The sequence below is a fragment of the Ciconia boyciana genome, chromosome 11 (genome assembly GCF_034638445.1).
Source record: "Ciconia boyciana chromosome 11, ASM3463844v1, whole genome shotgun sequence".
Lineage (NCBI taxonomy): Eukaryota > Metazoa > Chordata > Aves > Ciconiiformes > Ciconiidae > Ciconia > Ciconia boyciana.
Genome location: NC_132944.1, coordinates 14,797,267 through 14,809,802, shown reverse-complemented (window position 1 = coordinate 14,809,802; position 12,536 = coordinate 14,797,267). Strand labels below are relative to the sequence as shown.

Below are 12,536 nucleotides of genomic sequence, written 5' to 3'. Positions count from 1 at the left end.
CTCTTAGACAGCATTATTCAACCTAAAATCTTTTGTTTCAGATTTGTATTCTTTAACTTATCGGACTACTGCTTTACAACTCCTGAAGTAAATGGTATCTCAGTCTGTTTATGAAATACATAACCATTCATATGACTTTCTTTCACTCTGTTTTTCTCATCTTCCTAGAAAGTGTGTTCCCACCCCCGTAATTCATTCCGCACCCCATGACATCCCAATAAAGTAAGAGAAACTACATGTCTCATTCAATTCTCCAAGATTTTGTTTTATAAGGAATAGGTGAGCACAGGGTTACAGATTCTCCTATTCTAGTTTATAGCAGTTTTTTTTTTAAAAAAAACAAAACAAAACAACCTGAAACATTTTACCTACCTCTGTGCTATTGCCATTGCCAGAAGTCTCCACCAGTGCAAGAGTCTCTCATGGGGAGTTTGAACTTTCCTTTAATCTAATCCATTTAGAAAATGACTCACAATTTATTGAATAAAGTGGAGAAAATTGATATCTTTTCATTAAGCTGACAAAGTCTTTTTCACTGCTGGCATCTGTGAAATGTGTTCTCTATTTAAATTTTATTTATATCAATCTTCTCTGGTGGAAACTAGATTAAAATGGAATGCTTTATACTTACAGTAAAAAATTTCCCATCCTGCAATGAGTGTCATACTGGTTTTGAAAATGAACTCTGTTTCTTATTCCTCGGAGTAACATGATACCTATGATCAGGAGGAAGTGCAATCTAATATCTCTATTCCTTTGTATTCTATTTCTATATAAACAAAATGTGTACACTTTATCACAGGCAAAAAAGAGAGAGCTGCTGTGGCTTTATAATGGCAAATGCAGAAGCAATCTTGGAACATTTTAATACATAGCATGTTCCCTCTAAACTGTTGAAAAATGCATGGCGATACTTTGCTCTGTTTCATGTTTCAGGGTCTTCCATAAACATGAATTAAAGTTATATATTACTCTGTGAGTATTGTCATATTGTTACATTGTTAAATATAATGCCTTTATACTTATTGTCATATATAGTTTGTCACGTTGTTAAAACAATCTCCTAAATACAAATGCAGAAAAGTTAAAGGAGAATTCCATCTGCAAAAAAAGTCTTTGCATTTTTAATACACACCGGAGTAGCAAACATGACACGAGCAAGTCCCTGCGCGTCTCTGGGCCATGTGTGCACATTTTCTCCCAGACCACCCTCTGCCCATGCCCTGCTAATCACCTGTAAGAGGGCACTTAGTCGCTGCTTTGAACAACCAAGTAGCTTCAGTTTAATGCAAGAACTTGAAGACTGAAAAACATGAAACATAACAAATTCAGGAGTTTCAACAAGTAAGGAAGTTTTAATCAAATGGATTGTGTATTTTTTTTCCAAATGTTGCTTGATACAAGAGGAAGATGATGGATTGGTTAGCATTTCCATGTTGATTTGATCTCAGTTTAGGTGTAGATATCTGAAGGTGTTCAGTGCATTTTTACTGTCACGTAATAGAACAATTTGTTACTGAAATTCAAGGCGAAAACATCCACAGCCAGCTCTCTTCATGCATCAAAACTTTGTGCTCCAGATGATGCACAAGAACAAGTCAAAAAGCAGTCACTACCCTTATGCAACCTACAAAGGTTCTTATGAACTTTGCAGGCTGAAGCCCGCTGAATTCAATCTAAGCTGGAAGTTCCCTTGCAGCCACCTAAAACTTCGGGCATTATGGGCATTTTAAAATGCAATAGAATTGTGTAAACACTAGCAAATATAAGCTATTCTCTTGCTCTTTCCCTATATTCAGTCTGATTCCCGGATCTCTTATCTGTAGTTTATTTCTCTGTTTGGTACACATGATCAGCAAATGCCATTTCAACCAAATGCTTTTTTGACTGTTAATCCATGCAGACTAAATACATCAAAAGTTAAATATTTTGATCAAAAATTTTCTATAGCTTTGCAAACAAAGATTAAAAAAAAACAGTGTGAACTGGACTAGAAAAAAATCTCGAGAATTTTCTGAAGAAAGTTGCTTTTCTCAGCAGCTCCATTACTTATACGTTTAGAATTTAATATTCTTATAAAAGAGGCATTTTCTTGAAAAGAACTCAGATATAAGCAATCCTTTATTTACACTAGCAGGAGCTGGGGAACACAAAAAACCAAACAAAACACAAACAAAGCAGGAGTAGTCAAGGCTCTTTTATATCATATCCTTTTTCTTTTCCCATGGCTGAGGGTATCTGTCTCAGTCAAATCAGCCTTGCATGAAAATCTCCATGCTTCATGTATTCCCCAGACAGTGAGAAGAACACGATGAAAACCACGCCAAAATGTTACAGGCATCTAATTCAGCATGATGTGAGCACATCACAGCCTGTGACTGTGATGCCTGGTGACTAATGGGAGTCTGTAATTCTCATCCAGAATTAGCAGTTCAGGTCACCGAGAAGCTCAGGTTCCTCAGGATCTGGGAGATCTCGAATGCAAACCGCCCCGAGGGAAAGCACCTTAGCTTTAACAATTCGCTCTCTCACATGATCGCTTCAGCACATCTCAGAGTGACATAACCTAAACATAGACAAGCTGCATTGCATTCCCCAGGGAAGCTTTTCCCCCCCTCCCCATGCAGGTATACCTAATCATCTCAAACACAGCACACTGACTAATTTTAAAGTTTTTATCCTGCCTCTTTGAACAGAGCTGGAGGTGCAAAACTTTAAAATCAAGTAGACCTCAAAGGATCAGCAGTGCCCAAGAAGGACAACTGGTCCTAAAGTTTAAAAGGCTCTTAGAAGATAAAACCTCTAAACTCAAGACTCAAAGGAAATAATTTTCAGTCGGCTCTGGACGCCCCTGCCACAGCACGGTGCTGAGGACTAGACCACAATGAGCTTTGTAGTGCTTCAGACTTACAAAGGATTTTGCCCACTTACATATTAGAGACAAATAGGAGCTTTTCATCTGCACATGGCCTTAGTTTCCCCCTTTATAAAAGGAGCCTTGCCTCCAGCCCAGCTATACTGGGTAGGGACTGCTGGACCCTTGGGTGGGCTACCTTGTGATTGTAACTTCACTGTGATCACAAATTTATATATATATATATATACATATATATATATGTGTGTGTGTATATATATATACACACACACACTAAATTGTGCACACTATTACATGAATCAGTTGACATTAAGGTTCAGCACTGACTTTGCATTTGATTATTTTTCAAGGTCAATATCCAAATACTTGGGCTGTATTTAACAGCATCAATAAGCAGTTAGAGCATTTTAACTGCTATGAACAACATCATTGCTTCTCCATGCTGCCTCTCAGTCTGTATTCATCTCATATCTCAGTTTTACATTGTAAACTCCCTAGGCCAGGGCGTTCAGCTTTGTGGGTTTTAGTACCTAGCACCATAGGCTCCTTCTCCATGGTTATTTAATGCTACAGCACTGCTACTAGTAAATAATTACAGTCATCGCTTTTGATTCCATATCACAGGATTCTTCTCACGTATTCTGAGGATGCTCTGCTCTGATGATTGCTGTGAAGGCCACTATTTAGCAGGATATGGTTTTTCAGTTTGCCCACTGCACAATCTATTATTAGAGCGCAGATTCAGCCCTCATGTGCCTTTTCATGCATAGCAAGGGCAGATATCTCTTTTCTCCACTGTTAGCAGCATTAATGATACCCTTCTGAAAATGGTGTGTGAATAGCTTCATTAATCTTCCTTGCAAGCACAGGTGTAAAGGGTTTGGGGTTTTTGTGTGTGTGTGTGTTGTACATATGGAGAAATGATATATTACATGATAAAAATGACGTATAAGCTGTGAGAAGAAATAGGCAAGACAACATAGAGAGCTAGATGATCATTGTAGGACCCTTCCAACTGAACTATTCTATTCTATTCTACTCAAAACTATTCTAAGCTTAGCTCACTTGCTCCAACTTATTCAACTCTTCTTCCAGACCAAAGGAGCTTTGAAACCCAAGGTGTTTCTCCCTGTGTTTCAAGTAAACTCAGCAGGTGAAAACCAGATCCCTGTTGGGACAGTTATTCAGCAACTCTGCTGGTATAATTACGTACAAAGTGAAGGCCTGTTTTAGAGATACTAACCTGGACTCCTGAATTGTGGTAGCTTCCCATTAGAGTTAATTAGCTGGCCCAGAAATATTGCTTCTCATTCTGGTTTATTTTGCACTAAAGTGGGCTATACTTGGACGCACTCCAGCATGGCCCACCAAATATCTTGACCATGTGCCACTCAGATCAACCATGCACCTCAACAAGTGGCAGGGGCTGGTTTGTCCAGCTTATCTGAGGAACAAAGATCTCACCTTTCCAAGGGAAGTCTTAATTGCACTTTAAAGGAAATTAAAATGAAATTTAATGAATGTATACTTGACCTTCTTTACAGGCTTTCCCACTCTATATTAACCATTTTTATTTCCCGGAGTTTACTACCAGTTTACATAAAAAACCAGCTTCCTTTCTGGGCACATGACATACCTTTGTGTTCATTTAACCAATCTAAATGATTTCTCTCTGTTACTTTCTTACCTAAAGAATATGGTATTTGGCTCAGTTTGGGTGTAAGCACATGTACTTAAGTCTCCCCTTTGTAAATATACATTTATAGTATTACACACCTTCATGCTTGCATCTGTGTGTGTGTGTGTGTGTGTGTTGTTTGTTAGTCTGCAACAACAGAAGCTGGATCAGAAAGTCAGGGAGCATTAAGGAGAAGAGGTAATTACATGAGGCTGCCAGAAGAGTTCAAAGTGGCTGAGGGTTGACTGTCTTGGCAGTGGTTCATTCTTCATGGACCGCACCGGAAAACAAAATGCTAAATTGGAACGGTCTTATGAAAAGGTAGTTTTCCTTTCAGAGCTAGATCAAAAGGGGAACCATTCCTGGTAAATTAGGATTGGAGCAATAAAGTCAGCTGCTTAAGTGGGACAACAGCAGGTCTGGTAAGATAGTGTGATGGGTATAACGCTCTGTAGATAATGCTGATGATACGTAATTTGAAGCTGTGGTCACCTAGTGCCCACCTCTCCTAACCCAAAACCAAGAATGCAGTTCAAGTGTTACTGAAAATGCCAGAGTCCTTCTTTTGTCCCTTGCTGAGTCTCTCTCTTCCACAGTATCCTGGTCTCTGTGCCATGCAGAGCTTCCTCTTGCATGATGAAATGGAGTAGTGATACACACTTTTTAGTCTAGGAGTATCTGTGGGTTTGGTGCATTTATTCTTCAGTGTGGGTTGGTCATATATTAGAGATTAGAGAAAAAGGGAGTTGTTGCTTCATCTGTGTAGCTGTGAATTAAGGGGATGGACATTAGCAGCAGCTGCAGATATGTCTTTGGGTGTTTCCTTAGGATTTTGTGAGCGTAAACAGATTACAACTAGATAAAAATTAAATCAAGACTTTAATTATAAACTCTGAAATGTCCTTAAATCAATGCATGCACAACAGGGCATTTTCTAGAACTGAATGGTGTGATACAGGGTAGTCTGCTGCTTCAAAGGTATTTTATGGGTTTGAAGCAGCTATGTGGGGTGATATGAATGGGTTAAGCATCTCTATTTGAGTGAGTGTGTGAGAAGCTTTAACAGTTAGGCTTCATGAGGGCAACCATGAAATTAATTCTTGCCAGGGAAAACAAACCACAGACAGAGCCACTCATGCGCCAACTAGTCACAGTTTGCAAGGTTAGCTAAAGTTTATCAAAGTCCCCAGACAAAAAATGTCATTAAGATACAGTTAAGTTTATAGACAGATACCAATTCCCAGGCAAGAAACTTCATTAAGGTACACTCAAGGTTGCAAACATATGTGCCAATTAAATTCAAACTACAAGATCCAAACACTGTCATTATTTACAACGTTAAATATTTGGGAATTAAAAGTTACTGCTAGAGATAATATGGTTTCTATAAAATTCATAATCATGTTTCAACAAACTGAACTTCTGCTGCTGTTCAGTATTATCTTACCTTCTATTTTTAGTTGTGATGGTCCCTGCCATGGGATACTGTGAAGGCTAAAAGTCTACATGGGTTCAAAAAATTCCACACAGATTTGTGGAAGAAAAAGCCAGCTGTAGGTATTGAAAGCAAAGCAGACACTGTTTATTCTGGAGTACCCTGAGCCACAAGTCCTGAAGACCTGGAGAATATTCAGAGGAAAATCTGTTTTGACTTGCCTTGTTCTTATATATGTCCATAAAGATCAGATTGACCACTCGTGAAGACGGGCTGTTAGGGTGGATGGTCCTTTGGTCTGAAGCACTGCTGCTGCCATCACAGCATTCCCCACCATCACAGCATGAGAGTAGACCAGATCTCATGTATAAGGAAGCTATGGCAAGCAGTGTACTGTCTTAGAGAATATAGGATGCAAAACGAGTAATTAAATGTGAAATCCTTGCAACTAAATTTCAATTGAAGGGTTTAGAAGGGACACTCTGCCTCTTAAATGCAGTTAGACCCTTGAGACATTATTTAATTAGATTTTTCATTATAACATAGTTGTGAACATTATCTTTTCTCTTTTAGCTTCAATAGTGATTGGGAAATGGTGGTGTGAGATGGAGCCCTGCCTAGAAGGAGAGGAATGTAAGACGTTGCCTGATAATTCTGGATGGATGTGTGCGACTGGCAATAAAATCAAGACCACCAGAGTAAGTTGTCTTTCTGTCTATACCCAGGAGGTCTTAATAGGAAAGGGAGTCACTAATGATTGCTCACCCATATCTTTTCCATCATCATGTCTGCTGTAAAAGTCTTAAAGATCACTGCATACCTCCCCAGCCACCCAACACTTCTGGCCATAATTTAGTGAAAATTCAGATGGATTCAGGCTGCTCAGCTGGGTCCAGGCTTAATAACCAGCAGGTTGGAGCTGCTGAATCGCCAGGTCACTTTCTTACAGACGTTGGCACCTCAGAAAAAAAACCTAGTGCACATCACTGAGTCCCTTTCTGGTGGCTAAAGGGAAGAATATTAGATCAAAGGGATCTGCTGGATCCTACATCCATTCCTTGGCTGTTCCAGGCCACATCTGTATTAGCAGCTGTACAGCTGCTTTGTAGCATGAAACAGTGCTGAAGACTCAACTCACTATCTGCATCTCAGGTCTTACTTCAGGGCAGGTCTAGCCCCATGCACCTGTTAGTGACATACTCTTGAGATGCTGGAGATTCAGGTAACGTAGGCCAACAGGTAACAACTTTCACCATGCATTGCTTGGAAAATGCAGAGATACAGCTGCAAAGAGAGAGAACGTAAACAAGCTGGCTAAACTTCTCCCACTATGAGATTACCTTTTGAAAAAAAAAGTGTTTTTCAAAAACAGATTCTAGCTTTTCTTTTGCACTGGCAATTATTTCACAACCATTTTCTTAAAACTGCCACCTATACCTGTATTCAACAATTTTAATTAAATTATTTTCATACCACTATTGAGTATTTTTCCAAGAAAATTATATGGTTGTCAACTCAAAATATTTTTTTAAATGAATAAATGTTGTTTTTCAGTGAAGTGGAAAATAACTTTTGAAAACTGCTAAATGAAAAAAAGCAAATTTTTAAGAAATTTTTCCCTGTTTATTAAGAAGTTCTACACTCATACCCAGCTACTAATTCACAGGAATATGAAGCTTAGTGTCATGATTTCCTGACTTCTTCCTTTTTCTACAGTCCTAACTCTAGTCATTTTTCATGTCTTCTAGGCCTTTTGTTGAAGAAGGAGATTTTACCCCAACTGATCCCCATGACATACGAATTCTTTTCTTTCCCTGCATGTGATTTACCCCAGGAGGAACGATTTGTATTGCAACCCTAGTTTCTTGAACGGTGCTTCCGGCATGGCTAATCTCACCACCACATTAAATTACGAGGGTACTAATTTCAGAGTTTTTCTTTGCAGAAGGGAGTAAGTGGTCCCTGAAAACAGGATTATTATCTCTTTGTCATCCCCCAGGCAAAGGAGAAAGCATGGAGAGAACTGTGATTCTTTGCTTCAATTTCTTCCTGCAGCATCATTGTTGCTGCAAACGCTCTGTGCCCACAACTGATCTCTCCACACTGAAACACCACTGGAAGATTGTGTCCTAATGTATGTGCCTTGCAGTGCAATTAAATATCCTTTTCGGTGAGGCAACATTTTTCTCACTGAATTGGGGAATTAAAATGGAAGAAAGTTATATTAAAGAAGTAATAAGCAACATGAAGAAGTATGTTATACTCTCGCTAAATTACAATAATTCAGTACTTCTGCACTCTGTCTGCAAATTATATAATTTAGGAATTGCATTTGCTTTTTTCTGTGAAATTGTCCTGCTCTTAACTTCCCCAACCCTCATCATACAAACTAGTTTTAGGTGATAGACTGCATCTAGAAATGATTGCTAGAAATTTAGCAGTTTCATTAATATGCAGATGTATGGTCCAATCTATTCAGTATGCGTTATTGTATTTAATTTAAATTAAATACTTACAGAGTGAGTGCTCATAACTGAAAAAATATTTCTTCATTTACCCACAGGAGTTATTTTAATTAGCTTGTGAGGGGAGTACCTTATGGTGCTGCTTCCAGTAGAATTTTGCTTTGTTGCTTTAAAATATCATTACAGAACCCAATTGACAAAGGCAACATGACATGATGTGCTTAGCAACTGTCTCTTGCATTTTCTAAGCAAAAATTCTACTTCATAATCCCCGAAACTTTGCTTGAATCGGTACTGCAGTGTCAAGTCTAGCAACATAAATATAAAATAAGAGAAGCAATCAGATTCTGAAACAGGCATTTTTTTCTTTGTTTTGTCATTTCAAATGGCATCAGAGAAAGAGATTACACTATAATCTGTACTGACCCCAATCCAGGCTGCAAGATTGGGCCATGTGTGTCTAATTTATGTAGTTAGGGAAGTTGAGAAAGCAGAAGAAACAAGACAAATCAGTCAACATCCTAGATATATCTGTGGTGATTAGCCAAAAAGCTAGAGCAAGTCGCTATAGACTGTAAACTGTAAACTGTTTTAATGAAGGCTTTTCCTTACGCTAAATACATTTACGTTAGGCAGCTGCTGTCCTGACAAGGAAAACATTCACATTTATGACTCGCGGGATTAAAATACCTATTAGTATGTTCTTCAAGGCCCACAGTAAATCACATATAAGCACGTGTGTATGTATGTATATATATGAATACATGTATATACACAATATATGTAATTTTACAGTGTAGTGTATTACTTCGTGGTTGGTTCTCAGAAATGATTAATACTGATTAGCATCAGAAGAAGGTGGACAACAGATCCAGTGAAGGCTTTGCCAGCACATCCTCCATTCCTTCCTTTAATGCATTTATTCCTGTGTTTAGTCCTTTAGCATAGCTCACTAATTAACTTGTTAAAGCCAAAGATATAAAGCTCACAGCCTCTGTAAATCGATTTGTTTTCTATTGATGGTCAGAGCAGGTGACAAACACTGGAAAGAAATCATTTTGTAATTCAATTTTTGGAGCAGTTTCAATGCTTTTTTAAATCCCTATTCACTCCTTTTTTTTTTTAAGAACATACGTTTCAATGCTTTCCTTAAAAAGGTGGGGCTTTTGGAGCTGTACTAGGACCGGGCTGGAGATCACATCATTACATTTCAGCAGAGCAACTGGCACCAGGGGAAATGCAAGAGCACAGTCTCAGTCTGGATGCTGGGAGATGGTGCCCACAAGGGCACATAAATGTCCATGAGAACCAGAGCTGCTGAAAAACGTGAAAACTCTTCATGCATCCCATGTTTTGTGGCCTCTCATCTGAGCTCTTGACATCTGGTTGGCGTCTACACACAATTTTCTGTGCACCGCTTTGCAGGGCCCTTGAGGAGCACAGTGCTCCTCCCCAGGGCTTTCTGCCCAGGCTCATGCGCACACTGCACTGGAAAATGCCCTTTTTATGTAATTCACACTAATAACACCTGGCATTCATGTACTAGCCCTCTAAATACTTCAACAAGCTGTTTTTCTGCTGATACTGTGGAGGAAGGAAATTAAAGCATTTAGCACCTGGGGACTGGCAGAGCAGCTCAGCTTGGAGCATCTCTCCAGCTTCACAGCCTGCGCCCTCCCTTACAGCCCACCAGTTTCCAGACTAACACTTGGTTTACCGTACATTTTGCCATCAGAGAAATGCAGACCATAAATGGTGCCCTGAGGGATCTGAGCATCACATTTCTTAGCAGCCACTGCTCATCTCATGCTGCAGCAAATAGCACCTGAGGTGCCCACAGCCGCTTGGCACCATGGTCCCTTGTCATTCCCTGCTCCTACACCAACCACACAAATTCTTCAGGCAGTGTACAAACGAGAAAGGGAGGTATTCATCCCCGAGAGAGAAAACCCAGCAGGGTCACTTGTCAGTGGCAAATCAGGAGAGCAGAAAATGGGAACTGGGGGAAGGAAGAAAATGGTCAATGAACCCAGAGTTTTCTTTTCTTTTTTTTAAGCTGTCCAACTAGGTTAATATGTCAGATGATTTCCAGATTAAGTTTTTGTTTAGAGCAGTAAAGAAACCCCTCTATTTTTGTGATAACAGTCTCTGTAATTAAGAGGTCAGTTCAAAGCAGTAGAGCACAAAATTGTAAATATCTCTGCTATAAGACTTAGTGCTGCATTTCATATCACCTAGTGCTTAGCTAATAATTTGTAGCCCTGATTTAATGCCCGAGCGTGCTTGTACTCAAGTCAATTTGAGTTTCATTGCTGACCTAGTCGTCTAGCAAAGGGTCGGACCCCTTGTGCCATTCATCTGTGTGTATCAGTGCAGGAAAGAAACAAAGTCTCTCCTCGGGAGAGCTATTTTTGCTTCTGGTCAGTCGTTCTTATTTCAGCTTCCTAAAAAAACCTCTGGGCGGTGGTGTTTCCTCTTCAAGCCATTAGTGTGCTCACTCAGATCAATTGTGGTGTTAGTCATAAAGAGCGATGGTTTTACCGTCTGTTGCAGGCTGTGTTATCTCACCCGAGGTGAGTAGATGAAGTCGGTCAGGCTTTCCAGTCTATTATATAGCCACTCACTCCTATCCTGCCCTTCTTTGGGTAAGTGGGTTGGTGGGGGGTCCAAATGAACCTGAAAGATGGATCCATCTGCATGTCCTTGTCTAGCAGAAGCTACTAGCATCACTCTGAGAAGAGCGGGGGTGGAAGGATGGGGTGAGCACGGCCCCATGCCCAAAGCTGTCCTGGCATCTCCTGCACCACCAGCCCAGGTGGTCGATGCACATCTAGGAGCTCCCAAGGCATAGGCAGGAGCTCGCTCAGGGTCTGCCTCTAGCACATCCATAAATCTCTGCAGCCCTGAGAGAAAAGAGCCCCCCAAAATATTGCAATTTAAACTCAGCTATATCACGAGCAGGGCAAGGTGCCACGAAGCCTGGGTCTTTCTTTCCTCTCGTAACATATTTTACATAACTGACTCTTTTGCACTTTCTTACTGCAGATCCACCCGAGGACCTAACAGAGCACCGTCTGCATGGAGACAGTGAAAGCCCCGCTGATTTATGAGGACAAAGTCTTGAAAGTTTAAAACCATCTCAGCATTTACAAGCCAAATGGATTTCTTATTTGCACTTTGACTGTTTACCAGATAACAACAGTGGCTTTACTGTGTGAAAGAAAGTATTCAGTGGAAATAATGCCCCTGATTTTTGACAGCTGAAAATAAAAATGAAGAAAAATGGTTCCTTTGGTAAAGTTTCCAAGATTGCGAAGTACAAACAACAGTATAAGTTTGGATCTACAATTTACTTTATACCAGTTAAAGTACATATATAGAAATATATATATATTAATATAAGATATTTTGAAATAAAAGCCTCACTCTTCAAGAAATTGAATAGTACCACACTTTGCTGCAGCTGCTGTAATTTTTTTTTCTTTTTTGTAATGATCTGGAAGATCCCTACCTGTTTCAGAGAGAAATGTGGCAGTGAAGAGGCAAAGCAAACCTGCTGTGGTACAAGGACGCCTAAGAGCTACACGAATCCTACCGATGCGGCATCCAGAGCTTCCTGCTCCCTTCAGCAGAATTTTGAGGGCATTTGTTGTTCCACTTTGTGTTCTGGAGGCTTTTCCCCTTGTGCAATACTAGCATGCTGGCTTTGCTTCATTAACCATACTTGATTGATATATAACACTGATAATTCTATCCTCTTCCAAGAAAATATTTTTAGAGCTGTTAGATATTCCATGAAGAAGAGATGGACAACTACTGAGTGAAGTACAGTATGTATTAAAAGTTTATTTGGCAGAGTTTGGTAGACTGTGAGCTCCCTTCTTATTAAAGATGTACTGTACGTACAATGTCTTCAGACTTTGTATAGCTCGTAGAGACTACAGTAAAAACCCAGTAACCAACTCCAAAGCTTTGTGTTGTTGGCTCACTAATTCTTTGAAACAACAACAAAGCTATTTCTTTCCAGACCAACATGCAAGAGGGCTTTTACGTACAGTTTGGTTTTTTACGAGCCCATTTGCA

The 12,536-nt window shown here is 39.7% G+C and overlaps 1 protein-coding gene across 1 annotated transcript in view; it reads left to right on the top strand.

Moving 5' to 3' along the window:
- TAFA1 (TAFA chemokine like family member 1) overlaps window positions 1–11,516 on the top strand; it is a 225,986-nt gene extending 214,470 nt beyond the window's left edge. The window contains exons 3-4 of the mRNA XM_072876090.1: window positions 6,562–6,686; window positions 11,499–11,516. Of these exons, the coding sequence (XP_072732191.1) occupies window positions 6,562–6,686; window positions 11,499–11,516 (143 nt within the window). The remainder of the gene's footprint in view (window positions 1–6,561; window positions 6,687–11,498) is intronic.
- Window positions 11,517–12,536: the final 1,020 nt, after the last annotated feature.